Here is a 27,030-nt window from a genome sequence, read left to right as displayed (position 1 = left end):
AGTTTTGCTTGCAAAGATCACACCTGCTGCATAGATGTTCCGAATAGTTTCAGCTTAATTTGGGCCAAGACATGCGAGAGTGCCTTGACGGCCCTGAGCACCAATTAAGGGAGCACCGTTTTTTTTTTAGAAGACTGGAGTTGATGTAGACTTTGGAACTTGGGTGGATTTTAGCTTTTTCTTGCAGGATATATACAATACAATACATATACAGTAGGACGTTGGCTTACGAACTTAATTGGTTCCCAGACAGAGTGTGTAAGGCGAAAAGTGTGTATCCCAAAAATTTATTTCCCATAGGAAACCATTAAAATGAGAATAATCCGTTGCCAGGTCCCCATAAAACATAATTTTCTAAGCCTTAAAACTACACAAAATATACCTTATTTTATTTATAATAAATGTGCTATAGTATTATGATTAAAAAAATAAACTGTACAGTACAATAAAGCCATTTTATTTCTTTGTGATGGTCGTTAATGGCTTGATGGAATGGAGTGTCCGGTTTCCTCAGCATTAAACACTTGATAGTCAGTCAAAAGTCAAAGTCAGCTTTATTGTCAAATATGCTAATATGCATGACATACAGCACAGATGAAATTAGTGTCCTATTACTGTCATAAGGAACATAGGCTTCTTTCACCATCTTGAGGAATGATCCCTTGTATGTGCTTTCTCTGTGATAATTGTATCTAGTTCATCAATTGTGATCTGTTTAGCTGGGTTGATAGCTTTTTGCATCAAGTGTACAGATGACTTGTGTATATATACATTTTTAATACAATGAAGGTGAGCCTTATACTCTGGTGCGCCTTATATATGGAAAGTTTGACAATTCCTTAGGGGTGCGCCTTATACGCCGGGAAATACGGTACTCAAATGTTGCCATCTTCAGTGGTAGTGAGTACTCCTTCATGAAGTCAGTCACTCATTAGACGTTGAATCACTTTTTTTTTTATATTCACATTCCAAGTACAACGGATATGCTATTTTGAGAGGCAGGACTGTATGAGTCGCTGAGGTCTTTCTTTGAGTTGTCGGCACGCATCAAAGCATACCGTTTGTGATCGTTACCTGACCGCCGGCATTCGGGAAGCACAGGATAAATGCCATCTTGATTTGTCGTGACGGCGCAATGCACACGAGTAACAAGTACTGGAATTTTGTGCAACAGTATGTATCGAAAACACATTTCCCACTCTGGAGTGCCTAGCAAGGTTTTGATTTGTTTTGACAACAGGCTACAGTGGAAATGCGTGCTAGCGACATGAACAGGAGTGAAGTGTAACTACGTGGGGTTAACAATCACTTTCTGTCTCACTTTCTTTTGAGGTGTTTGCCATTCTGAGTTTGGAGTTCGGAAGTGTCTGGAAATGTTTTGACAGTTGGCAATTTCGCTTTCTGCAGGTCTCAAAATGATTTTGTTTGGACCGCTGTTTTGTTTTCTTTTAATGTGTGGTAATTGGCAAAAAAATGGCAATGTAAAACTGTCGTCCACATTATTGAGAAACATTTAGTCTAACCAAAAGGGCAAAACCAAGTGAGGCTATGCTCAGCAAACAAATTCAGCGGGCACGTGCTCATAAAAGCTGATGAATATTTCAGAGCCAAAGACGTCCGTTAACGGACTAGACATTACCAGGGGAAAATTGCTACAGCGCTAACACACACGCGCACACTTGTATTATTGATATTCCCCTTTTGGATATAAAACAATTGTAGACGCCAAAGGTCCTCCGACAGGCTACTTTGTTTATGATGAATACCTAAATTTTTCAAGTTCTTTTTGTGACCATTACATAAAATAAATGCTGTTTCTGATAGACTAGGATATTGAGTAAGTAAATGCTCTAGTTTCAAGTTGCAATGTCAATCGTCTTCGCCCGTCTCTCACCCCTCACACCACTGCTATCCTCGTTCATAGTCTTGTCACCTCCCGGATTGACTATTGCATTCACTTCTCCTTGGTGTCCCTCAGAAACTTCTCCACAAACTTCAACTCGTCCAGAATTCTTCACCCCGGATCATCACCAGAACCTCATCCTTTCACCACATCACCCCCGTCCTCCAAGAGCTCCACTGGCTCCCGGGCAAATATAGAATTAACTTTAAAATTCTTCTTTATACATTTAAAGCTATCCATAACCTTGCCCCCCCCATACCTATCTGACCTTCATCAAATTTCTATTCCGTCTCGTTCCCTCAGATCCTCTTCCTCCCTCCACCTCTGTGTGCCCCCCTGCCCGTCTCAGCACGATGGGGGACAGAGCTTTCAGGTGCTCTGCCCCCAAACTCAGGAACTCACTTCCTCCTAACATTCATAACATCAATTCTTTTCCCACCTTCAAATCCCATCTCAAAACCCACCTACTTAAAATTCAATTTTCTATGTAGCTCTTTCACTTGTTTCTATTTATAACTGTATTTTATTTATTGTATTCTATTTGTGATTGTATTTTATTTATTATAGTACCCATGCTTGTCTGTGACAGTAAAGTGTCCTTGAGAGGTTTGAAAGGGGCTTAAAATAAAATGTATTATAGTTTGGGCACAACCCTGCAGAATATTTCTAGAACGTAAAGAGCTTCCTGTATTTATTCAGCAGATGGGGTGGGGTGCGCCTCAAAATTGTGAAAATGTAAAAATCAACAAATAGATCAACTTCTCACGTACACTCTAAAGACTACATGTGCAGGCCCCTTCTCTAATTCGCTCTCTTCATCTATATTGAGAAGCTTTCCGCTCTTAACTCATTCACTGCCAGACGTGCACAAATGTGTCCATTCCAGTGCCAGGGTTTTTGTCATTGTCACTTGAATTCCGGAACCCACAGAATATTACGTTTTTGAACTACATAAATATTCAATACAGTGTAAGAAACCTTGGACTCTCTTCTTTCATTCATCAAAAATAGTTAATTCCCAAGTTATATGGGTCTGGAGTTATCTGAGCTTGAAATAGGTATATAATAATAATAATAAATTTCATTTATAAGCACCTTTTAAAACTCTCAAGGTCATTTTACAGTCACAGCTTAAGTTTTTTTTCTGTGGGTGAGCAATGGAAGCCACAGGCGCGAGCGTTCACTCAACCCGGAATAACTCAAATAGATAGAAAGCTAGCTAGCTAATAACTACTTAATAGATACCCAGCTAGATAGATAGCTAATAGACAGAAACTAGCTAGCTAGTAGCCAGCTAGTTCGTTAATATAGCGCTTTAACAACAGCTGAAGCTGGAACAAAACGCTAACGTGGAAAAAAAGGAAATGCTGCCCCCTTGTGGAACAAAAATACATTGCCAGAGGCCATGGCTAGCGCTTTATCGCCACCCAAGCATGAAAAAGGCCCAACAGAGAATGTACTTCCTGAGGCTGCTAAAGAAGCATGGCCTGCCACAGGAGGTGCTGCAACATTTCTACACGGCTGTCATCGAATCCATCCTGTGTTCTTCCATCACCGTTTGGTACGGGGCCGCCACAAAAATGGACAAAATCCGACTTCAACGGACAGTTAGGACGGCGGAAAAAATCATTGGCACCGCCCTATCCACTCTCGAGGACTTGCACACTGCAAGAATCCAAACTAGGGCGCGGAAAATCCTACTGGACCCTCCGCACCCTGCCCACCACCTTTTCCAGCTACTCCCCTCAGGCAGGCGCTACCGATCCATGCGCACCAAATCCAGCAGACATTTAAACAGCTTCTTCCCCCAAGCCATTAACTCTTTGAACTCTTTCAACAGTAGCCAAAATGGAACTGTATAGTGCCACTTAGCAGTTTTTTTTGACAACGATACTAGTGCAGCGTGTTCTACCGGAAACAAATTCCTTGTGTGTTCTACATACTTGGCAATAAAGATGATTCTGAAAAAACAAAACCTGAACAAATTCGGGAATGGTGCTCTGCGTCATATTTTCAATTCCCAAATACATTTTTGAATGGCAGTGAATGAGTTAAATATTTTCTGGTATTAGGCCGGGAGCACCTTTGGTTCTGAGAAATTCTCACAAGCACACAACAAAAACAATTACAACAAAATAAATAAAAAATACAACAAAAAACTGTATATATATATATATATACAGTAAAGTCTCGTTATATCGATATCGGATATATCGATAGTCCCGGTTATATCGATACTATTTCTATGCACGCACGGAGAAAATTACATGCAAACAGGGTCGGATATATCCATATTTTTCAGACTCCCTTGAATATCGATATAACGAGACTTTACTGTATATATATATATATATATATAATTGTCCCAATGAGCTACCGTATGTCCTCCTCAGATACAAAGTACGAGTCCTTGTCCGAGCAGCGAGGCTCAGAAGAAGTCCATCAGAAGAGCTTCAGCAACACATCAGGCTCCCACTCCATGGCCGTCTGGGCCACGGCAAAAATGGCCGCCCCAAGTGTAGCCGACAGCCCCCAGACTGCCATCTTGACCATCCTGCTCCCTTTACCCATTCGCTGGACCCCGTTGTAGGGTAAAGCCACGTCCAAGCCCAAATGGCGAGCTGCTGCAAGCACAGAACACGGCTGAAGAAGAGGATGACGACGACGGGGAAGTAGTTTTATGCAGATTTTAGTTTTTTTTTTTTTTTTCAAGAAGTGTTTGAGGAATATTACACCAGACATGTCCATGTTTCATCCATCAGGTGAGGATGAGCCAAGTACTATGTCTGTGACTGTCATGTGAAATGGAACACAAACTGCCTAAGCAAGGCAGACATGCACAGATTTTTAATACCTTACCCAATACGTGAATACAATATGTAAAGGACAACCGACACCTCCGGACAAGTGGTGTCCATAATTTGGAAAATCACTTCAAATGACTTCTACTGAGCACATTTTACAAAAATTCCACCGCATATAGCTATATTTTACGTTTTAAGACTCGCGCTGAATATCCATGAAGTCGTTTTGAGTAGATGACGATGCCCTAAGTGACGTCACCTGACCGAGAAAGCGACACACAATGCCTTTTGGGTACTTTTTTTCATCTGAAAACACCATATTGATCACGAAATTAGAAGGAAAACTACATAAATAACGCAATGGTGAATCGTTGTGTGTCGCAGCCAATTGCGGTAACACACATAAAGAAGGTGTAAGTTTACACAAATTCCCAACGGACAAATCAGCCCATTTCCAACAGAGCTTGTGCATTTTGCATTTTCTTGGCGCTATTTTGAAGTCCAGACGGCTCTAATTGATACGGAAGGACTTCTTTAATTGATTGCAAACATTTATGCTTTCCTCTTCAGAACTATTTGAATCATATTCATAACTGCTCCGAATCTGAACTCTCTGAAGTCATTGTTTTGATTCTGGAGCAAGGCAGTTTGCGAAGGAGTATCCTGGCGTGAGGTCACGAAAAAGGGGGTGGGACTTTCTGAATCTCCCCAGTTTCGAGCCGATTTTGTGGCAGTTTTGGGACACTAAGTCATTTTATTGGTGTTTTGCATTTCACTAAAAATATCAGCCAGCAGTTTTGGGTATTTTAGATGTTATAACACGTTTTCTGATGTCAGTTAGGAAACCAAAAAAGAGCTTCCTGATTGCGGGGGTCACAGACTGCAGATCGGCGTAATTCCGTTTCAAGATTTGCGATGATAAATACAAGGAATTTAGCATTTAGGATTGTTGAACATGACCATTGTCAAAGCAGATGTTTTAACTCATTCACTGCCATTAATTAATTCATTCATTGCTCATGTATTTCTTTTTTCTACTTTCATTCCTTTCATCACTTTACTGCTGTGAAATATAAATTTCTCCACTGTGAGACTAATAAAGGCAAATCCAATCCAATTAACGAATTTATTCGGGATTTGAAAATATGACAGAGCGCCCTTCCCGAATTTGTTCAGGTTTTGTTTTTTCATGCTTGGGTTCCAAAAAAGTGCTGGCCATGGCCTCTGGCAAGATTTTTTTTCTTTTCTACATTACCCTTTTTTCCATGTTAGCGCTTTGTTCCAGATTCAGCTGTTGTTAAAGCGCAATATAAACCGATATGTCTGTATTGCATTGAATTTTGGACAACTGCCCTCATTTCAAGCTCATATAACTCAGGAAATAACTATTTTTTCCAATGAAAGAAGAAAGTCTAAAGTTTCTTACACTGCATTGTATGCAGTCTTAAAACTCAATATTCCGTGGGTCCTGGAATTTGAGTGACATTGACAAAAAACCCTGGCACTGGAGTGGACACATTTTGCACATTGGCAGTGAATGAGTTAAAGACTATCAAATATTGGGGTTTGCTGATTTATGAAAATGATTATATTTAACCCGATTTTTGGGATGTTTAAGGTTATTCCAAAGGTCTGAATAACATTCAGTGATGGCATTACACCATTTGGCTGTAGCATTCTACAACATTTATTGACTTTTTTAATTGGCCTTTTATTTGACTAAATGAGACAATGGCCACTCAGAACATCTTTATCAGTACCTTTTCTTGAGGTGGCAGAGGTCTGAGCCTTGGTGAGACGGTGGAGAACAGAGTCCGGTCTTTGGTAAAGTGTTGAAAGGTGAAAGTCCTTGAAGGTGCTTATCGACAAGCTGGAGAGCAAACAAGAATTGTATGAGTCTCGGAAATTTGTCATCCAGGGAATTGGACTTCCTGTTCTGATCGAGGTTATTTTAGAAAACTCAAAAAAACTATTTTGTGAAGATAAAATAAAAAACTGAAAACCTTTGAAGCTACATAAATCTACCAGGCAAGTAATTAAATATGAGCCTTTGGGATGATTTGGAATGTATTCATTAGGTATGACATAATGGCCTTTAGAGGACAACCGACATCACTTTTTTGTTTCTTAACTGACATCAGAAAAACGTTTTATAGCATCTAAAATACCCAAAACACGCAGTATATGTTTATTCAAATGCAAAACACCAATAAAAATTACTTAAAGTGTCCAAAATCTGCAAAAAAATTAGCATTTTCAGAAAGTCCCGCCCCCAGTTCGTGACGTCACGCCAAGACGTCTTGCATTGCTGGAGAATCAAAACATTGACGTCAGATTCGGAGAATATGCTTTCTTGTTACACATACAGTTATGAATATGATTCAAATAGTTCTGAAGAGGAAACAATACATGTTTGCAATCGATTAAATAATTTATTCCGTGCCATTTTGAGGCAACATTGAGGGGAAATGTCTAACCGAAAAAGAGCGACAAAATGGCGATCTCCTGTGGCCACCTCCGTTTCCACAGGCTGATAAATTCCTTATATGGAGCTTGGACGCCCTCTTCTGGCGGCTTTTGGGTGCAACACGAGGTCCCCAGACCAAACAAGTACAGCAAAATACATTGACGTGATGGAAGGACTGTTACAATGCGTCATTTTTCCTTTAGTGACGTCATCAACTCAAAAACAAGACTTCCTGAATATTCAGCGCCAGTCTTAAAACGTAAAATATAGGTATATGCGGTGGAATCTTTTAAAAAATATGCTCAGTAGAAGTCATTTGAATCCATTTTACAAATTATGGACACAACTTGTCCGGAGACGTCGGTTGTCCTTGAACTAGACAGAAGAAAAAAAGTTGAAAAATCCCAGAGGAGTTGTGGTCCATTAAAGGACAACGATACCATTTTCTTGTTTCCTAACTGACATCAGAAAAACGTTTTCTAGCATCTAAAAAACCCAAAACACGCAGGCCCAGAACTGGGGTTATTGAGAAAGTCCAACCCCCTTGTTCGTGACGTCATGCCAGGATACTCCTTCACAAACTGCCTGTGGTGGAATCGTTGTCAAATGCGCTCAGTAGAAGTCATTTGAAGTGATTTTACAAATTATGGACGCAACTTGTCCAAAGGTTTCGGTTGTCCTTTCACTGTCTGTTGCCTAGAAGCAACCTGCCACCAGATGATTGATATTGCTCCTTGGCCCTTGGTCAGTTTGTAACAGCTATGATACTATCTCTGAAGATGGAAAATTCCTTGGTCACTTTGTGGGGGATCTTAATGCAAAAGTTTAGTTTTTAGGTGGGTGCTGCAAACCTTTTACGAGATTGTAGCGCAGGCCGCTTAGCCAGCAATGCAGGAGGGTAGCAGTGGAACAAGTCTTGGGACTGGCTGATCAGGAGTTCGTACGGGAGGTCCTGAGGGATGCGTGAGAGGAGGTGGTGCAGCATGGCCATGTCACATTCCGTCTGCTTCACTTCCTGCTCTCTGTGCAACACAATCTGGTAGAAGGACAGAACGCGTTTAAATAGCATTGATGCAAGGATGAAATTATTTATTATCTTCTCTTTGCAGGAAGACCGGGTGCGTTGGTTGCTTACTGTCGCAGCGAGATAGATGGGCATCATGGGATGGGAGGCCAAGAACAAGTCATAGAGTCTCAGTGTGTGTTTGAACTCTGACAGGACGTGGCCGTACCACGTGATGAGCCAGGAGAGGGCAAAAATAGTTCCCACCTCTGATCTAATAGACAACGTCAAAACACCAAAGAACGGCATGGTAACTCTGTCACTCTCAAAGAGCTGAACAATTTTGAAAATGCTTTCCCCATTCAATATGTCCCTGATTTAAAGGACAACCGATACCATTTTTTAGTTTCCTAACTGACATTAGAAAAACGTTTTATAGCATCTAAAATACCTAAAACACGCGGGCTGATATTTCTTGTCAAATGCAAAACACCAATAAAAATGACTTAGTGTCCCAAAACTGCCACAAAATGAGCTTGGAACTGGTGATATTCAGAAAGTCCCGCCCCCTTGTTTGTGACATCACGCAGGATACTCCTCCACAAACTGCCTTGAAACAAAACAATGTGCTTCAGAGAGTTCAGATTAGGAGAAGATGCTTTCTTGTTACTCATCCAGTTATGAGTTTGATTCAAATAGTTCTGAAGAGAAAGGTATAAATGTTTGCAGTCGATTAAAGAAGTACTTCCGTATCAATTCGAGCCGTCTGGACTCCAATGTAGCGTCCAGAAAATGCACAAGATGGCGCACAAGTTTCGTTGGAAATGGGCCGATTTGTCCGCTGGGAATTTGTGTAAACTTACGCCTTCTTTATGCGTGTTACCGCAATTGGCTGCGACGCACAACGATTCACCATTGCTTTATTTATGTAGTTTTCCTTCTAATTTTGCGATCAATGCAGTGTTTTCAGATGAAAAAAGTACCCAAAATGCATTGTGTGTCGCTTTGTCGGTGGGGCGTTCCCTCCGTGACGTCACTTAGGGGATCGTCATCAACTCAAAAACAAGACTTCCTGAATATTCAGCGTGAGTCTTAAAACGTAAAATATAGCTATATGCCGTGGAATCTTTGTAAAATGCGCTCAGTAGAAGTCATTTGAAGTGATTTTACAAATTATGGACACAACTTGTCCGGAGGTGTCGGTTGTCCTTTAAACACTTGACAGGGAGTCTTGAAAGTGTTCACAATATTATGGAATATAAGACAAATAATGGAAGGACTTGTACCTGATCATGAAGTCATGCAGCTCTTTGTCAACTGCTTCCAAGATAGGCATCAAGTAATTTAAAATGTGCTTTGTGCTATCCATTGTTGGATCCATGAAGTCCCTGCAAACAGAAATATAGGCAATGTACACTTGGGGAATGTAAGACAGTGGAGCCACAATTTATGAATCTGCAAAAAAATATTTTCTATAGAAATATTTCATTGTTTTAGCAGCGTCTGAAATTCATGACAAAAAATTACCGGACACCAGGGCAGATAACTCTGAAAAGTGGCCTGCCCCATTTTTTTACAACTTGAAACACAATAAGACAACTAATCACAAAAAAGCATTGTTGCAAATTATTATGGATTGTTTTTTTTTAATTAAGGATGTACCTACCACAAATGCTTCCTTGCTTAATTTATGGTAGATATCCCTTGCTGATGATTTTGCTCCAATTGTCGTTTATCCATACACTGTTCGTCATGTTGCACAATGCAATGTTTGAGTTGCGTCGTCTGCTATAAGCCACGTGAACTCCTCTCTCCACGATGATTTTAATAATAATAATGATACATTAATTTCTAAGCGCCTTTCAAAACTCTCAAGGATACTTTACAGTCACGGGATAATGTACGTTTACGTTTTGTAGCGTCATAAACTTTGTTAGCTTCTGTTGAATCTTTCTTCTGGGGCTGTGGGTCTGTGTATCTACTTTAGAAAATGATATGCAAATGCACAAACTTGTAACTCTCGGGAAAGTCCAGAAGCACGAAGCAGGCTTCTGATTGGCTGCCGTTCCGGGTATGCAAATTGCCAAACGAATCGAAATTCCAAAATTTCCAAACCGAACAAAGATTTTGAAATAGGAATAATGTATTCAGATTTCAAAATCTTCGTTCAAACGTTTGCTTTATTCAATAAAGCAAACATTTGATTTGAAAAAAACATCTTCCTTTTTTTCTGGAAGAAGTTGTCGGCCACCCAGGCAGAGACGTTTTTTTTAAGTTGAACGCCTGACGTAAAAGTTGCACACGCCGGGCGTCCGGGCAGACGTTATTTCAGACACTGGTTTTAGGCACTATACTTTGTTTTCTCCACATAGCTTTCAATCGCCGTACTCCGTGTATCCTGAATTTTACATCTGTATTTTTAAATTAGTCCTGAGCAGACACTGCCATGACAGCGACAAGTGTATTGATGAAAATGTATCACACTGTAGATCGTTTTTTTTAAATGTCCTGTTCCACTCCAAACACCTGCCACAGGAACTTCACCGCTTTGGTTTTGCTGCCATCTAGACGTCTTGACAGCACATTGCTGATATTTTTTTTAAAGCCCAATAATTTCCACCAAAAATGCTATCATAGAAAAAAAGTAAATGTAAAAAGTCCCACAAGCGCAAATGCAATATTAGCTATCATAATATTAAAAGTAACAAGTGAAGTAATGATACAAAATAATACTTTTTGCCACCTGAGATGATATTTGGATAACGTGTGCAGCATGGCGATGGCCATACGCTGGCCGACAACCAGCAGCAGCGTGACAGCCACATCGTGGTATCCCTGATAATAGTTGAGCTGTGGGTTGCCCCTCAAAACCTCCAAAATGATATCCACCAGTTTCTCCTGGAATATGGTTCGCTCCGCAGACGGCATATCTGTCAAAGAAGACAAGTGACGTAAGCGCTTCGAAACTACATCTGCTCAAAACGTGGGCAGGAGAAGGACCTTTTGGGAAGCGCTTCATGGATCTATTGACATCCAGGACCACCTGGTTGTAGTCCTTGTGGTTCTCCCGTCTATCTTTTCCTGCAACATAGCCTGGATTATACATTTTATCCCTTTAAAAAGAATGATACTCAAGTTTGATGCTAACCGGGCTTATAAGGAAGATCGTATACGTTGATGTTGAGCAGCTTGGGCCAAACTTTCCTGCGGATTTCATTTGAAAGCAGTCCTCCCTGACTGGCCGCTGCTCTCCTGAGAGTCTCAATGTCCACCGGATCGCTGTGCAATGAAGGGTAAACATATGAATTATTTTTTAAATGACTTATCTGGAAACAATTGGATGGGTGCTTGTCTACCCATCAAGCGTAAAATAGTATGTTTTCAACCTATTTAAGAGGAAGTGTGTGCTCTGCACTTTTTTTCCATCGGACCAGTGTTTGGTGAGGCATGATGATTAGACGCACATCAAGGAGACCAAGGAATTGAAAGACATGAAAGGGTTGAAAGGCGCACTTCAAAATCATACACACGTGTGACGGCACAGATTCATGGCTTTGGCATCGTGCTCTATTATTTGTATATGTATTTGATTAAAAGACCTTCACAGGTGTATCTGTGTGTGTTTTCGGGCAAGCTAAAAAAATAATGCATTTTCTACCTGTATAATGCCTGGTGGATCTCAGTCATTTTCTGCTTCTTCCCGCACTCTACTTCTGAAACAGTAACAGCCACATACAAAATGTGTTTATTGGGACTGTGCAGGGGCTACAGAACTAAAAATTCCAATACATTTTTTTTATTTCTTTGCCATCTGTGAGATAATGCCATACTGCCACGCAGGCAACCCTTGTGTGGGTAAATTTACAGAAGGGTATAATTGTAACAACGAATGAACGTTGTAACATGAGTCATTGGAGAAAAGAATCTGAATGTGTCCACATTGTATCGTTATCACTTTTCCTTGGTAAGCTTTATTCGACTTACCTCTGGTGACAGGTACATTCGCCCCTTTTAGTTTCTTTCTCTTGACCGTTTTCATCCCCTTTCAAAACCTATTACTACAAAACGAAGCTGCCTTGTCTACTAATGGATATGGGGCACAGACAAGCTTATTTAAAAGCTAAATAAACGGTTTGCCAAACGTCGTCGACCAAAAAAAGTTTTAACATTTGAGTCTCCTTGTGAGACAATGTGGCGAAATGAAACGGTTACGCTTGCCATTGGTTAAAATGACCGCGTGACTAAAATATCAAAGGCGATTGGCTGATTACCCCTAGTGACGCCTCATACAAACTCGCTTGTAGTTCTTTGTGGGAATTAAATTCAATTTGAGTTTTTTTTTTAGTTTGGAGGAATTCCCCTTTGTTTGAAGGAACATATCCTTTTAGTTGTAATTAAAAATAGAGAACTTTGAGAACACCCGCAAAGGTAAGTTGGTATTTGGGTCGGTATGTTAAAAAATAAATGTTTTGTTATGCCACAATTATTTTTAGGATCTACTGACATCTAGTGGTGATATTTAAACTGACCTGCAAGTCAACAGGAAGGAAAGTCGAATTCCTTTTTCGTCAGCGATTTCAGTGTGAAATAATAATATATTGACTAGTATTCTGGTGACTAAAATGTGGGGAAAAATGACGCCATCCCGGAGATATTGGGCTCTGTGAAGCGGGGAGGGAGGATAAGTGAGATCTGGCAACCCATCCGCTAATTGCCCCATGATCTTGATAGCGTAAGTATGAAACACCCCCCAACAAGCTTACGCACGGACACACCAACTTCTGCGCTGGTTATCGTGTCACGCGTTTTCGACAGGGGCCACTGACAAGCGAAGGACATCGACTGGCCGACATGTCGTGGCAGGTGACCACAGCGTGAAGTATGATGAATGATCGAGCCGAGATGAGAGGGCCTGGAGCCCGTGAAAGGAGGACGACAATTTCTGGCGGTGTGAAACAGCAAGCCAACGGGAGCAATCCACCGCAGTGTCCCGGGAAGAAGACAGACGAGTCGGCTAGGCGCCTTAAGAGCAACGGAAAGGTTGATCAAGAACCGGGGGAAGAGCGAGCCGATAAACAGAAAAAGTCGAAGAGTCCGGTGGACGAAATCAGCGAGAGACTCAGGTATGCTTTACTTGACACCACTTTCCAATCGTGCAATCCTCGATTAGATTTGCACTCAACTAGGAAGCTGCTACAACTTTCAATTGGACTGACCGCTCCTTCCATTTGCTATCTGTACTGCACATATCTGCACTTATACTCAATACACATTTGTCAGTCTCAAATAAACTGGAGTTGAGGAAAATGCAGGATTACTTGAATGTAAGAGTGCATTGATTGCTCAAAACAAAATTTTAGGTAAACATTTGCAATGTCTCAAAATAATCCCCAAATGACCTTGATATAATGATGCAATTGTTGCATACTTATGGCAAGTGTCCATGTTTTGCGACAAGCATATCAAGATGTCTTGTACATGTATTATGAAACATCAACACTAAAAAAATGATCTGCAATTCCCGACGGGCAAATTACAAACATGCAGAGTTGTTACAAAATGGCAATGTCATAGTTTTTTTTCGGGGTTCATTATTTGTCATACTAAATTACAACATTTTGCCCAGGGGCCACATATTTAATTCTCTCTGTGACTCACAATTTAGATTTTAAATATCCTGCTTTCCCTGTTTCTTTGGGTTTTTTTTCTTCATAAAATGGGGGTGATTTAAAATGTTTTTTTTCTTACATTTTATTCTATTTTTTTCATTTGACAATAGCATCATATATTCATTGTCAAAACAATTATTAAGTATTTCAATTGCTAATTGTTCCAGGCACACAGTCACATTTTATTTTTTTAAACCGTTTAGATACCATAATCCAAAATTTTGATTTTTGGAAGAAATATTTATGCTGGGGCGGCCCGGTAGTCGAGTGGTTAGCACACCGGCTTCACAGTGCAGAGGTCGCCGGTTCGCGTCCCGGTCCGGCCTCCCTGTGTGGAGTTTGCATGTTCTCCCCGGACCCGTGTGGGTTTTCTCCGGGTCCTCCGCTTTCCTCCCACACTCCAAAAACATGCATGGCAGGCAGATTGACCATTCCAAATTGTCCCTAGTTGTGAGTGTGAGAGTGACTCTTGTATGTCTTAGTGTGCCCTGCGATTGGCTGGCAACCAATTCAGGGTGTCCCCCGCCTCGTGCCCGAAGACAGCTGAGATAGGCTCCAGCAACCCCCGCGACCCTAATGAGGAATAAGCGGTACGGAAAATGAGATGAGATAAGATATTTATGCTGAATCATTTCATTGGTTTCTAAGGATGGCATTTGAATCAAGAAATGCAGAAATACATATTTTGTTTACAATATCCTAAAGAAAATCTCTTCCCGCATTTCTATTAGTTTGATAGATAAAACAATACCTGAAGAGTTTATACATCAAAATACGAATTTAGGAAACCATTTTAATGGATATTTAGTAAGAATGGGGTATTAACTTGTACGGACAGCAAATTTTGGGTAGAAACTTACTCCCTTATTTTGTACATTGTAATAATTTATGGCGGTACTCAGTATCGAAAAGGTTTTAAGTTTACTTCATCTCGAATGACCTAGCAAATCCTTTATTTTTACAACTCGATTGTAGCCCTGTAGCTCAAAAATTTGCTTAACAATTTCCCTCTCTTTACTTTTCGCATGCCCTACATGTAATATCTTGTTATAATGATTTTTTTTAATATGTGTGAACACACACACACACACACACACACACACACACACACACACACACACACACACACACACACACACACACACACACACACACACACACACAGCTGCCATGTACAACAGGAGTCTCTTCTAAGCTCTGCCAGCGGCTTCAGTAACTACAGAGGAATCCTCAACTGGTGTGTTGTCATGTTGGTGAGTAAACAGTTGCATCACATCATAAAAAATGATCCAAGTAACATGTCGCCCAAGACAGACGAGTTATCCATTTATTTTCCTCACCTTAAAGGACAACCAACATAATTTTTTTGTTTCCTAACTGACATCAGAAAAACGTTTTATAGCATCTAAAATACCCAAAATACACAGGCTGATATTTTTAGTCAAACGCAAAACACCAATAAAAATGACTTAAAGGACAACCGATATCACTTTTTTGTTTCCTAACTGACATCAGAAAAACGTTTTATAGCATCTAAAATACCCAAAACACACAGTATGATATTTTTATTCAAATGCAAAACACCAATAAAAATGACTTAAAGTGTCCAAAATCTGCAAAAAATTGAGCTGCGAATTGGGCATTTTCAGAAAGTCCCGCCCCCAGTTTGTGACGTCACGCCAAGACGTCTTGCATTGCTGGAGAATCAAAACAATGGCTTCAGATTCGGAGAAGATGCTTGTTACACATCCAGTTATGAATATGATTCAAATATTTCTGAAGAGGAAAGCATACATCATTGCAATCGATTGAAGAATTTATTCCATGCCATTTTGATGCAACATTGGGGGGAAATGTATCACATGAAAATGGCGACCGAGCTCCTGGGAGGAATTAATCAGCCCGTTTTCACAGGTTGATAAATTCCTTATATGGAGCTTGATCGCCCTCTCCTGGCTCTTTTTGGTGCAACTTGACATTTTCAGACCAAACAAGCACAGCAAAATGCATTGATGTGATGGAAGGACTGCTACAATGTGTCCTTTATTTTCGGTCAGGGGCGTTCCTTCAGTGACGTCACATACGGACTCGTCACCAACTCAAAAACAAGACTTCCGGAATATTCAGAGCGAGTCTTAAAACGTAAAATATAGCTATATGCGGCGGACTCTTTGTAAAATACGCTCAGTAGAAGTCATTTGAAGCCATTTTACAAATTATGGACACAACTTGTCCGGAGACGTCGGTTGTACTTTAAAGTTGCCCAAAACTGCCACTAATGACGTCAAAACTGGAGAGATTCAGAAAGTCCCACCCCCAGTTCATGACGTCACGCCAGGATACGCCTTCACAAACTGCCTTGCTCCAGAATCAAAACAATGGCTTCAGAGAGTTCAGATTCTGCAAAAGATCATTTCTTGTTACTCCTGCAGTTATGATTATGATTTAAAAAGTTCTGAAGAGGAAAGCATAAATGTTTGCAATCGATTAAAGAAGCCCTTTGGTATCAATTCGAGCCGTCTGCACTCCAATGTAGCGCCTAGAAAATGCACAAGATTGCGCACGAGCTCCGTTGGAATTGGAATTGGAATGTTCACTGGGAATTTGTGTAAACTTACACCTTCTTTTGGCTGTGACACACAACGATTCACCATCGCGTTATTTATGTAGTTTTCCTCTTAATTTCGCGATCAACACTGTTTTCAGGTGAAAAAAAGTACCCAAAATGCATTGTGTGTCGCTTTCTCGGTCAGGGGCGTTCCCTCCGTGACGTCACTTTGGGCATCGTCATCAACTCGAAAACAAGACTTTCTGAATATTCAGCGCGAGTCTTAAAAGGTAAAATAAAGCTATATGCATGCAGTGGAATCTTTGTAAAATGCGCTCAGTAGAAGTCATTTGAAGTGATTTTACAAATTATTGACGCAACTTGTCCGCTGGTGTCGGTTGTCCTTTAAGGATGAGGTGCACATCATAGTAGTGAATGAGTTAAAAAGTTCAATTTAATTTTGTAGGGTTGTCATCATTGAAAAAGATAAAAGTTTCACAAATGTCAGTTTCCCATCATTGAAAAATAATTTTTAACTTCCTGTTCTATGATGATATACAGTATAATTTGATGAAACCCTTGTATGACGTAACAAAAACATCTCTGGAAAAAGGAAAACAAGTCACAGTAAATCTGTTTAGTACTTTGCACATGCCGCCTGTTGCCTACTTCATCAAGATCTCATGCAACCATTGCTCTTTCCAAACATACTGTCTGACTTATGTTTTAGTAACCTTTCACAATGACTGCAAGTGGGCCATTGTGGTGTAACGCCCGAATAAGATGGCAAGTGGCACGCAATAAAAATGCCGGCACGATCATCGACATGCGGCTTGAATTAATACGGAAGGACTTCTTTAATTGATTGCAAACATTTATGCTTTCGTCTTCAGAACTATTTGAATCATATTCATAACTGAGTAACAACAAAGCATCTTCTCCGAATCTGAAGCCATTGTTTTGATTCTGGAGCAAGGCAGTTTGTCAAGGACTATCCTGGTGTGACGTCACGAACAAGAGGACCGGACTTTCTGAATCTGCCCAGTTCCGAGCTCATTTTGTGGCAGTTTTGGGACACTTTAAGTCATTTTTATTGGTGTTTTATATTGGACTAAAAATATCAGCCTGTGTATTTTGGGTATTTTAGATGCTATAATACGTTTTTCTGATATCAGTTAGGAAACAAAAAATGGTGTCAGTTGTCCTTTAAGAAACAAGCGCTGCCATAAACATGTATCAGTTATGTTGTCGTGAGTGCGCCCATGGCCGCACCCCGACCTTTTTATTGAACTAGACCTCAATAAGTACTTGCCTCTTCATTGTGGCCGATGGTGATTACTCTGCAAAGGACACCACAATAAAACTGTGAACTAATCATTTTTGACTCTCTCAGGTCTTGAGTAATGCGCGCCTCTTCCTGGAGAATATAATAAAGTGAGTTTACGCCGATATATTTTCCCCATATTTGTTGTCTCTAATTAGTCTCAACCCAAGCTGTTTCTGTCCCCCACAGATATGGCATCCTGGTCGACCCAATACAAGTGGTATCACTATTCTTGAAAGACCCCTACAGCTGGCCTGCTGCTTGCCTCATCATTGGTATGACAGTCCGTCATTGAATTCCCTTTTTTATAGTCATTTAATTCGCATTTTTATTGCATTTTGTTTTGGATTTCTGTGTGACTTTTAATGTTAAATGTTTAATTTTGCAAATTCGTCACACTTTTCAATTGCCGAATAAATTCTGGACTGGCAGTGAATGAGTTAATGAAGCAGTTGTTGAGGCACGTCTACATTTTACTGCCCTCTTGTGGCCAAAGCGTGCACGGTGGATTTTTAATGTACATGTCATAATAATAATAATCATAATAATTATAATAATTATTAAAAATAATTAATAAAAATAATAATAAAAATGGGCGACCCGGTAATCAAGTGGTTAGCACTCCGGCTTCACAGTGCAGAGGTCGCCGGTTCGCGTCCCGGTCCGGCCTCCCTGTATGGAGTTTGCATGTTCTCCCCGGCCCCGTGTGGGTTTTCTCCGGGTCCTCCGCTTTCCTCCCACACTCCAAAAACATGCATGGCAGGCAGATTGACCATTCCAAATTGTCCCTAGTTGTGAGAGTGACTGTTGTTTGTCCTTGTGTGCCCTGCGATTGGCTGGCAACCAATTCAGGGTGTCCCCTGCCTCGTGCCCGAAGACAGCTGGGATTGGCTCCAGCACCCCCGTGACCCTAATGAGGAATAAGCGGTACGGAAAATGGATAGATAATAATAATAATAATAATACCTTTCATTTATAAGCGCCTTTCAAAACTCTCAAGGTAACTTTACAGTCACAGGATAAGATTTTCTGTGTGTGAGCAGCAGCAGCCACACGTGCCAGTGTTCACTCAACCCGGAAGTAACTCAAATAGATAGAAAGCTAGCTAATAGATACAGTAATAATAATAATAATTTCATTTCTAAGCGCCTTTCAAAACTCTCAAGGTCACTTTACAGTCACAGGATAGAGTCGCTAATGGATAGCTACTTAGCCAGTTACATAGGTAAACGATAGCTAGCTAGATAGCTAATAGATAGCTAATAGATAGCAAATAAATAGTTCGGTAGCTAGCTAATAGATACAGTAATAATCATAATACACTTCATTTATAATCACCTTTCAAAACTCTCAAGGTCACTTTAAAGTCACAGGATACAGTCACTAATAGATAGCTACCTAGCCAGCTAGATAGCTAAACGATAGCTAGCCAGCTAATAGATAGCAAATAAAAAGTTAGGTGGCTAGCTAGCTAATAAATACAGTAATATTAATAATACATTTCATTTACAATAATAATAATAATAATAAATACAGTAAAGTCTCGTTATATCGATATTCAAGGGAGTACGAAAAAATATCGATATAACCGGGACTATCGATATATCCGACCCTCTTTACATGTAATTTTCTCCGTGCGTGCATAGAAATAGTATCGATATAACCGGGACTATCGATATATCCGATATCGATATAACGAGACTTTACTGTAATAATACATTTCATTTATAAGCGCCTTTCAAAACTCTCAAGCTCACTTCACAGTCACAGGATAATTTTTTTTTTTGGTGAGCAGCGGCAGCTACACGCGCACAACATTGTACAGTGGTACTTTGTGGCGTTTATTTTTAGGCTATTTTATTCTTTTTGGAATGACTTTCATTTCAACCATACAACAAGTTGTTTTTGCACAAGTGATTCTAGGGTCAAGTCCATGCAGTTGTTTTTGAACAAGAGCCGTTCCAGTCAGTCATAAAGTCAAGTATTCCTGCCAAAGTTCACACACGCATTTCTTTCTGACTTTCCTTTTGCTCTACTGTTTTTTTCCCCACAGCATCCAACGTGTTCATTTTGGCAGCTTTGTATACAGAGAGACGTTTAGCTGTGGTAAGATTCCGCTGTTTTTTTTCTCCACGTGTATTTTATTTAATGAGCAGTTTTATAATTACAACACATATATTGTAATTATCTGTGGCGGGCCTTGGATTTGATTACGATAGTTTTAGACCAGCAGAGAAGGCTTTGCAGGCTTTGATGGTCCGCCAATGGTAATTATGAAATGTTACAAATACAATACAATACGCCCTAATTTATTTAGCGCTTTCCCAACAGCTGCAGCAGTAACAAAGCTCTTCACATAATAGTCAACCCAGCAAAATAATAAACACAACACGAACATCGATAATTTGCATTCTAATTGTTTTTGTTTTTTTTTTTTTTTTTTTTTTTGGGGGGGGGATTCTAGGGAACAGTGTCAGAGACAACTGGCTTGATTCTTCATATCTTCAACTTGATGTCACTGCTAATTTTTCCCTCTGTGACAGTCCTCACCGTTACCTCTATTACCCCTGGTAGGTCAACAATCCATGTTTTTTTTTTTCTTCTAATACAATATATGTCGTTTTTATTTGTACTTTTTTTCGTCAGTTGGCGGTATCCTTTCCTTGGGCATCTACACTGTGTTGTTCCTCAAGATGTATTCCTACCAAGACACCAACAGGTGGTGCAGAGAGATCAGACAAGCCAAAGCCAGGCGACTGACTCGCTCTTATTCATGTGAGTCTTGTTTAAAGGACAACCGACACCATTTTTTTTATTCCTAACTGACATCAGAAAAACGTTTTATAGCATCTAAAATACTCAAAACACGCAGGCTGATATGATGATTTTTGTCATAATGCAAAACACCAATAAAAATGACTTAAAGTATCCCAAAACTGCCACAGAATGAGCGTGGAACTGGGGAGATTTAGAAAGTCCCGCCCCCTTGTTCGTGGCGTCACGCCAGGATACGCCTTCACAATCTGCCTTGCTCCAGAATCAAAACAATGGCTTCAGAGAAGGTGCTTTCTTGTTACTCATCCAGTTATCACTATGTAAAGTCTCGTTATATCGATATTCTGAGGAGTCGGAAAAAATATCGATATAACCGGACTATCGATATATCCGATCCTGCGGCATGTAAATTTTCTCCTTGCGTTCATAGAAATAGTATCGTAATAAGTATTATCGATATAATCGATATAACGAGACTTTACTGTAGTTCTGAAGAGGAACGCATAAATGTTTGCAATTGATTAAAGAAGTCCTTCCGTATCAATTCGAGCCGTCTGGACTCCAATGTAGCGCCCAGAAAATGCACAAGATGGCGCATAAGCTCCGTTGAAAATGGGCTGATTTGTCCGCTAGGAATTTGTGTAAACTTACACCTTCTTTATGCGTGTTACCGCAATTGGCTGCGACACACAACGATTCACCATTGCATTATTTATGTAGTTTTCCTTCTAATTTCACTATCAACACGGTGTTTTCAGATGAAAAAAAGGACCCAAAATGCATTGTGTCGCATTCTTGGTCAGGGGCGTTCCCTACGTGACGTCACTTAGGGCATCGTCATCAACTCGAAAACAAGACTTCCTGAATATTCAGCGCAAGTCTTAAAACGTAAAATATAGCAATATGCGGTGGAATCTTTGTAAAATGCGCTCAGTAGAAGTTAGTTGAAGTGATTTTACAAATTATGGACGCAACTTGTCCGCAGGTGTCGATTGTCCTTTAAGTTTGTAAGTTAGCTAATTTTGTGAGCTCACTTGTGTCCTTTGTATGTGATTTACAGGTCCATCTGTGGCTCAGTCCAATGGCTTGGCAGTGCAAAGCAATGTCTCCTACCCTGGGAATCTGACCCATAGAGGTGACATTTTTTTTGGGGGGGGAGGGTTATTTTGAAATATTGGATTACTCACCTCGTCCCGGTTCATCCACAGACATGTACTACTTTGTGTTTGCGCCGACGCTCTGCTACCAACTCAACTTCCCGCGCTCACCGCGGATACGCAAACGTTTTCTCCTGAGGAGGCTGTTTGAAATGGTGATGTTTGAAATCCTTGGAATGACGCAAAGGGTTGTTTTTTTCAAGTGTGTTCTCAATGAGTGGCTTGTTTCTCCTTACAGCTGTTCTTTATGCAACTGCTGGTGGGGTTAATACAGCAGGTAAAGTTTCTGCGGTCATACACAAAAGTGAATTTCAATAAGCTAACTAGCATGATCCTCTCCCAGTGGATGGTTCCAACCATACAGAACTCCATGAAGCCCTTTCAGGTGAGATGAAGGATGAGTGAAGTTACATGTCAAGTATGTTATGTTGTTTTACTCAAGTGACAATGGAATCGTTCACAGGAAATGGATTTTTCCAGAATGGTGGAGCGCCTTCTCAAGTTGGCGGTGAGTGTCACCGTGCATTGTGGGATGCGCAGTCGATGACGTGCATCTGAGGTAATAATAATAATAATAATAATAATACATTGATTTCTAAGCGCCTTTCAAAACTCTCAAGGTCACTTTACAGTCACAGGATAAGTTTTTTTCTGTGGGAAAGCAGCAGCAGCCATACACGCCAGCGTTCACTCAACCCAAAAGTAACTCAAATAGAAAGCTAACTAGATAGCTCATCTCACATATCCTGTCCCACGTTGATCCGCTTCAATTCCAAGCCGCGACCGTTCCGACCTTTCGGCTGAACAAAGCGGGGCTGTGAAAATGCCACCCATGACAGTCGCAAAAAAAAGCAAAATGGTCACCGAGCTGTACAGCCATGACAGTCAAATGGCTGCGACATTCCTCTCAATCAAAAACAGTGCTGGGATCTTCGTGCTGCTGAAAAGGTGCTAACGCTCAGCACTTTCTCCTCCTTGGTGAATGATGTAGCCAAAAATGCTAAAAACAATCTGCCTCCATTTTACACAACGCAACAACAACTCAAAATGACAAAAGAAAACACAAATACAACCAAAATAAAAACAAGCAAGGCTCGTGAGCGCACTTCGCTAGCTATATCTATTAGCTACATATCTATCTAGCTGGCTAGCTGTGTGGCAATCTAGCTATGTAGATGGCAAGATGTATATCTTTCTAGTTGGCTGGCTAGCTATCTAGCTAGGTAGGACAAGAATTAACTCATTCGCTGCCATTTCCCAAATTTATTCGGGAATCTAAAATATGACGTGGAGCGTCATTCCCAAATTTGTTCACAATTTGTTTTTTTTCTTGAAGGGAGGGTGCTGATAAAGCGCTGGTTAGACCTCTGTCAATGTTTTTCCTGGCCAATAGGGGGCAGCATTTGTCTCAATTCTCATTTACTGATCTTGTTCTCTTCTTTCGTCCTCAGGTCCCGAATCATCTGATCTGGTTAATCTTTTTCTATTGGTTCTTCCACTCGTCCATGAACTTTGTGGCCGAGCTGTTACAGTTTGGGGACAGAGAGTTCTACAGAGATTGGTGGTCAGTATTCAAAACAGAATTTTTTTCCCATCACATGTACTGGACATTCAAGTGCACGAGAATGTAATTTATGCAGGAACTCTGAAAGCGTCACTTACTTCTGGGCCAACTGGAACATCCCGGTTCATAAATGGTGTTTGAGGTGAGAAGACATGATTAGGAATTACAGTGATACCTCGGTTTTCGAACATCTTGGCTTATGAACTTTTCGGTTTACGAACGTTAAATTTATGAAAATTTTACCTTGGCATACGAACTATTTTTCGGGATACACACGGAGTGCCACAATGAGTGATGTGTCGGTCGCGAACGAGCCCGTTCTCCTAACAAGAAAATGGCATCCGGCTTGTTTTTGTCCTCTATTCCCCACCCCCAGTCTTCGGTTAAAGCCACATGATTGGTCAAGAACGCTGCAGTGAGGGGCAAGGGGGCTTACAGACAGAGAGAGGGTGAGGCCGTTCTCCTAAAAAGAAAATGGCATCCGGCTTGTTTTTGTCCTCTATTCCCTGCCTCTAGTCTTTGGTTAAAGCCACGTGATTGGTCAAGAACGCAGCAGTGGGGAGGGAGTTAAACATTAAAGAGACATGCAGACGACAGAGAGAGACTGAGAAAAAGGACAGAAAACAGTGAAATTTGGACTTGTTTCAACTTTGAGTTCAAAAGCAGAGTGTAGACTGCAAGGTTAAAATATCCCATCAATCAGGCTACACAAATAACCCGCACAAGCCATCTGTACACTTGATGCAAAAAGCTATCAACCCAGCTAAACAGAACACAATTGATGAGGAACGAGGTAAAATTATCGCAGCGAAAGCACCTCCAAGGGATCATTCCTCAAGATGGTGAAAGAAGAAGGCTAGATTCCTCATCAAGTGTTTAATGCTAATGAAACCACTGAAGCCACATGAAACCAATGAAGCCACTCCATTCCATCAAGCCATCAATGACCATCACAAAGGGTAATTAAACCATTTTATTATATAGTACAATTTATTTCTTTAATTATAATACCATACCACATTTATTGTACATAAAATATAGTATATTTTGTGTAGTTTTAAGGCTTAAAAAATTAGAAAGTAGAAAATTATGTGTTATGAGCGCCTGGGAACGGATTATTCTCATTTTAATGGTTTCCTATGGGAAATTAATTTTGGGGATATACACTTTTCACCTTACACACTCTGTCTGGACCAATTAAGTTCGTAAGCCAAGGTGTCACTGTACCTGCCCACTCATCTCAGTCTCCCATTTTGTAGACATTTCTACAAGCCAATGCTGAGGAAAGGCGTCAACAAACTAGTGGCCCAAAGCGCCGTCTTTCTGCTATCCGCGTTCTTCCACGAGGTAATCATCCAAAAACCTTCAAGGTTTGATTTTTTTTTTTTCTCTTCCTGTTCGTATTTTTACTCTTTTGGATTGGATTGTGCTCCTCAGTATTTGGTGAGCGTCCCTTTGAAGATGTTCCGGTTATGGGCCTTTATGGGCATGATGGCTCAGGTGAGATAAAGTTGCACCAATTACATTTATTTGCTCAAATGCTGAAATGTGGGGGGATTATTTTACCTTTATTGAAAGTCTCAGAATCAGAATCATCCAAAACCCTTTTTGGAAGTATATACTCCTTTTTTAAAGCAAATACAAATGATATATCCCTCATGTTAGCCACCAGATTTATGTGAACAAATGTAAAGATGCGCTAACCCTGCTAGAGGATAGCTAATATCAGAAACTTGAATTTGAAATACACTTTTTTTAGTTATGATCATTTTGTGAGTCTTGAAGAGCGCTTGTAAATGAAATGTATTATTATTATTAGCTATCTCTTAGCTAGCTAGCTTTCTATCCGTCTGAGTTACTTCCAGGTTGAGTGAACGCTGGTGCATAGTGGCTGCCGCTGCTCACCCACAGAAGAAACTTATTCTGTGATTGTAAAGTGACCTTGAGAGTTTTGAACGGTTCTTAAAAATTAAATGTATTATTATTTATTAGCTATCCATTAGCTAGCTAGCTAGCTTTCAATCTATTTGAGTTACTTTGCGGTTGAGTGAACGCTGGCGCATATGGCTAAATTATCCTCTGACTGAAAAGTGACCTTGAGCGTTTTGAAAGGCGCTTATAAATTAAATGTATTATTATTATTATTTATTCGCTAGCGAGCTAGCTTTCTATCTTTGAGTTACTTTGGGGTTGAGTGAACGCTGGCGCATGTGGCTGCCGCTGCTCACCCACAGAAAACTTTATCCTGTGACTGTAAAGTGACCTTGAGCGTTTTGAAAGTAGTTTTGAAAGAAATGAAATGTATTATTATTATTAACATCCAATGCAGCGTAAAAAAACCTTACTCTCTTCTCAAGTTATTTCCTAAATTATGTGTCTGGAGTTATATGAGCTTGAAATGAGTACGGCTGTCCAAAATACAATGCAATACATACATAATTATATGGCGCTTTAACAACAGCTGAAGCTGGGACAAAGCGCGAACATGGAATAAAGGGAAATGATTCCCACTTGTGGAAAAGAACATTGTCAGGGGCCATGGCCAACGCTTTATTGGCAGAAACCTTCTCATCGATCCAGACTTGCAATGGTTTGTTTGGTTTGCAACAAAACAATGTGGCATCTGCGTTCTCCCCATTCTCATCAGGTTCCCCTGGCTTGGTTTGTGGGTCGCTTCCTGAACGGCATCTACGGCAACGCAGCCGTTTGGATGTCACTCATCATCGGCCAACCAGTCGCCGTGCTAATGTACGTGCACGACTACTACGTCACACACTGCGGCACGTAACCTGGACCAAAACAACTCGCAGGTCCTGTAGTCAATCAATGGCCAAAGATAGAGAACATGAAGTCGAGGGTGGGGATCTAACAAGAGAAAGTCACATGTTCTCAATAATGCAAGCTTCAAAGTAAACTATGTGTAATCATCGATGACTTGTGTCTGTTGTTTTGCCTTCCAAGTTTTGTCCATTACTTCTGCAATAATATTCCACTGTTTGAATCAAATGTTTTTCAGGTTTAGTGATTTGCTGCAGAGGTTGATTAGCCGGCAAATGCTTTTGCACTTTACAGAGATGCATGCTCTCAAGTTGAAACATATTTCTAAGAATGTTTTTGTTTTTGTCATCCATTCTACCCAATAAAGCACTGTTTCGCAACTCTCATGGACAATTAATTTACGATTAAAATCAAATTCCAGTGTACTGGTAGAGATAATGAAAGTTTTTGCAATTAAAGGACAACCGACACCTTCAGACAAGTTGTGTCCATAATTTGTAAAATCACTTCAAATGACTACTACTGAGTGCATTTTACAAAGATTACACCACATATACAGGGATACCTTGGCTTACCAACTTTAATTGGTTCCCAGACAGTGTGTAAGGTGAAAAGTGTGTATCCCAAAAATTAATTTCCCATAGGAAACCATTAAAATAAGAATAATCTGTTCCCAGGTCCCCATTAAACAAAATTTTCTACTTTCTAAATTTCTAACCCTTAAAACTACATAAAATATACCTTATTCAGCCCATTTCCACGGGAGCGTGTGCGCCATCTTGTGCATTTTCTGGGCGCTACATTGGTGTCCAGTCGAATTGATACGGAAGGACTTCTTTAATCAATTGCAAAAATTTATGCTTTCCTCTTCAGAACTATTTGAATCATATTCATAACTGGATGAGTAACAAGAAAGCATACTCTCCGAATCTGAACTCTCTGAAGTCAGTTTTGATTCTGGAGCAGGGCAGTGTGTGACCAATAGTGACGTCACGAACAAAGGGTGGGACTTTCTGAATCTGCTCAGTTCCAAGCTCA

The 27,030-nt window shown here is 40.3% G+C and overlaps 2 protein-coding genes across 4 annotated transcripts; one reads left to right on the top strand and one right to left on the bottom strand.

The window, feature by feature from the left end:
- Positions 1 to 531: 531 nt before the first annotated feature.
- Positions 532 to 12,351, bottom strand: LOC148882707 (TBC1 domain family member 20). 2 transcript variants are annotated; one of them, XM_089023685.1, is made up of 10 exons: positions 12,162 to 12,351; positions 11,836 to 11,890; positions 11,326 to 11,456; positions 11,178 to 11,258; positions 10,921 to 11,107; positions 9,464 to 9,565; positions 8,310 to 8,451; positions 8,026 to 8,210; positions 6,468 to 6,577; positions 532 to 4,527 (listed from the first exon to the last, which is right to left on the bottom strand). In XM_089023685.1, the coding sequence occupies exons 1-10, from the start codon at positions 12,214 to 12,216 to the stop codon at positions 4,346 to 4,348; spliced, it is 1,230 nt and encodes a 409-aa protein (XP_088879811.1). In that variant the 5' UTR covers positions 12,217 to 12,351; the 3' UTR covers positions 532 to 4,345. The 2 variants fall into 2 exon arrangements, with proteins under 2 accessions (XP_088879811.1, XP_088879812.1); XM_089023686.1 differs by having other exon boundaries at positions 532 to 4,524.
- Positions 12,352 to 12,719: 368 nt separating this feature from the next.
- dgat1a (diacylglycerol O-acyltransferase 1a) lies at positions 12,720 to 26,372 on the top strand. Of its 2 annotated transcripts, XM_089023519.1 has the most exons (18): positions 12,720 to 12,909; positions 12,993 to 13,300; positions 15,012 to 15,099; positions 17,788 to 17,828; positions 17,908 to 17,993; positions 19,772 to 19,824; positions 20,183 to 20,288; positions 20,365 to 20,493; positions 21,554 to 21,628; positions 21,702 to 21,805; positions 21,889 to 21,927; positions 21,994 to 22,035; positions 22,114 to 22,158; positions 23,102 to 23,214; positions 23,291 to 23,356; positions 24,474 to 24,561; positions 24,652 to 24,714; positions 25,862 to 26,372. In XM_089023519.1, the coding sequence occupies exons 2-18, from the start codon at positions 13,059 to 13,061 to the stop codon at positions 26,000 to 26,002; spliced, it is 1,521 nt and encodes a 506-aa protein (XP_088879645.1). In that variant the 5' UTR covers positions 12,720 to 12,909; positions 12,993 to 13,058; the 3' UTR covers positions 26,003 to 26,372. The 2 variants fall into 2 exon arrangements, with proteins under 2 accessions (XP_088879645.1, XP_088879644.1); XM_089023518.1 differs by lacking the exon at positions 12,720 to 12,909 and having other exon boundaries at positions 12,931 to 13,300.
- The last annotated feature ends 658 nt before the right edge of the window (positions 26,373 to 27,030 follow it).

The sequence above is a fragment of the Hippocampus bargibanti genome, linkage group LG20, assembly GCF_051943395.1.
Source record: "Hippocampus bargibanti isolate YZ-2025 linkage group LG20, ASM5194339v1, whole genome shotgun sequence".
NCBI lineage: Eukaryota > Metazoa > Chordata > Actinopteri > Syngnathiformes > Syngnathidae > Hippocampus > Hippocampus bargibanti.
The sequence above is the reverse complement of the archived record's forward strand: the minus strand, read 5'-3'. Positions and strand labels throughout refer to the sequence as shown.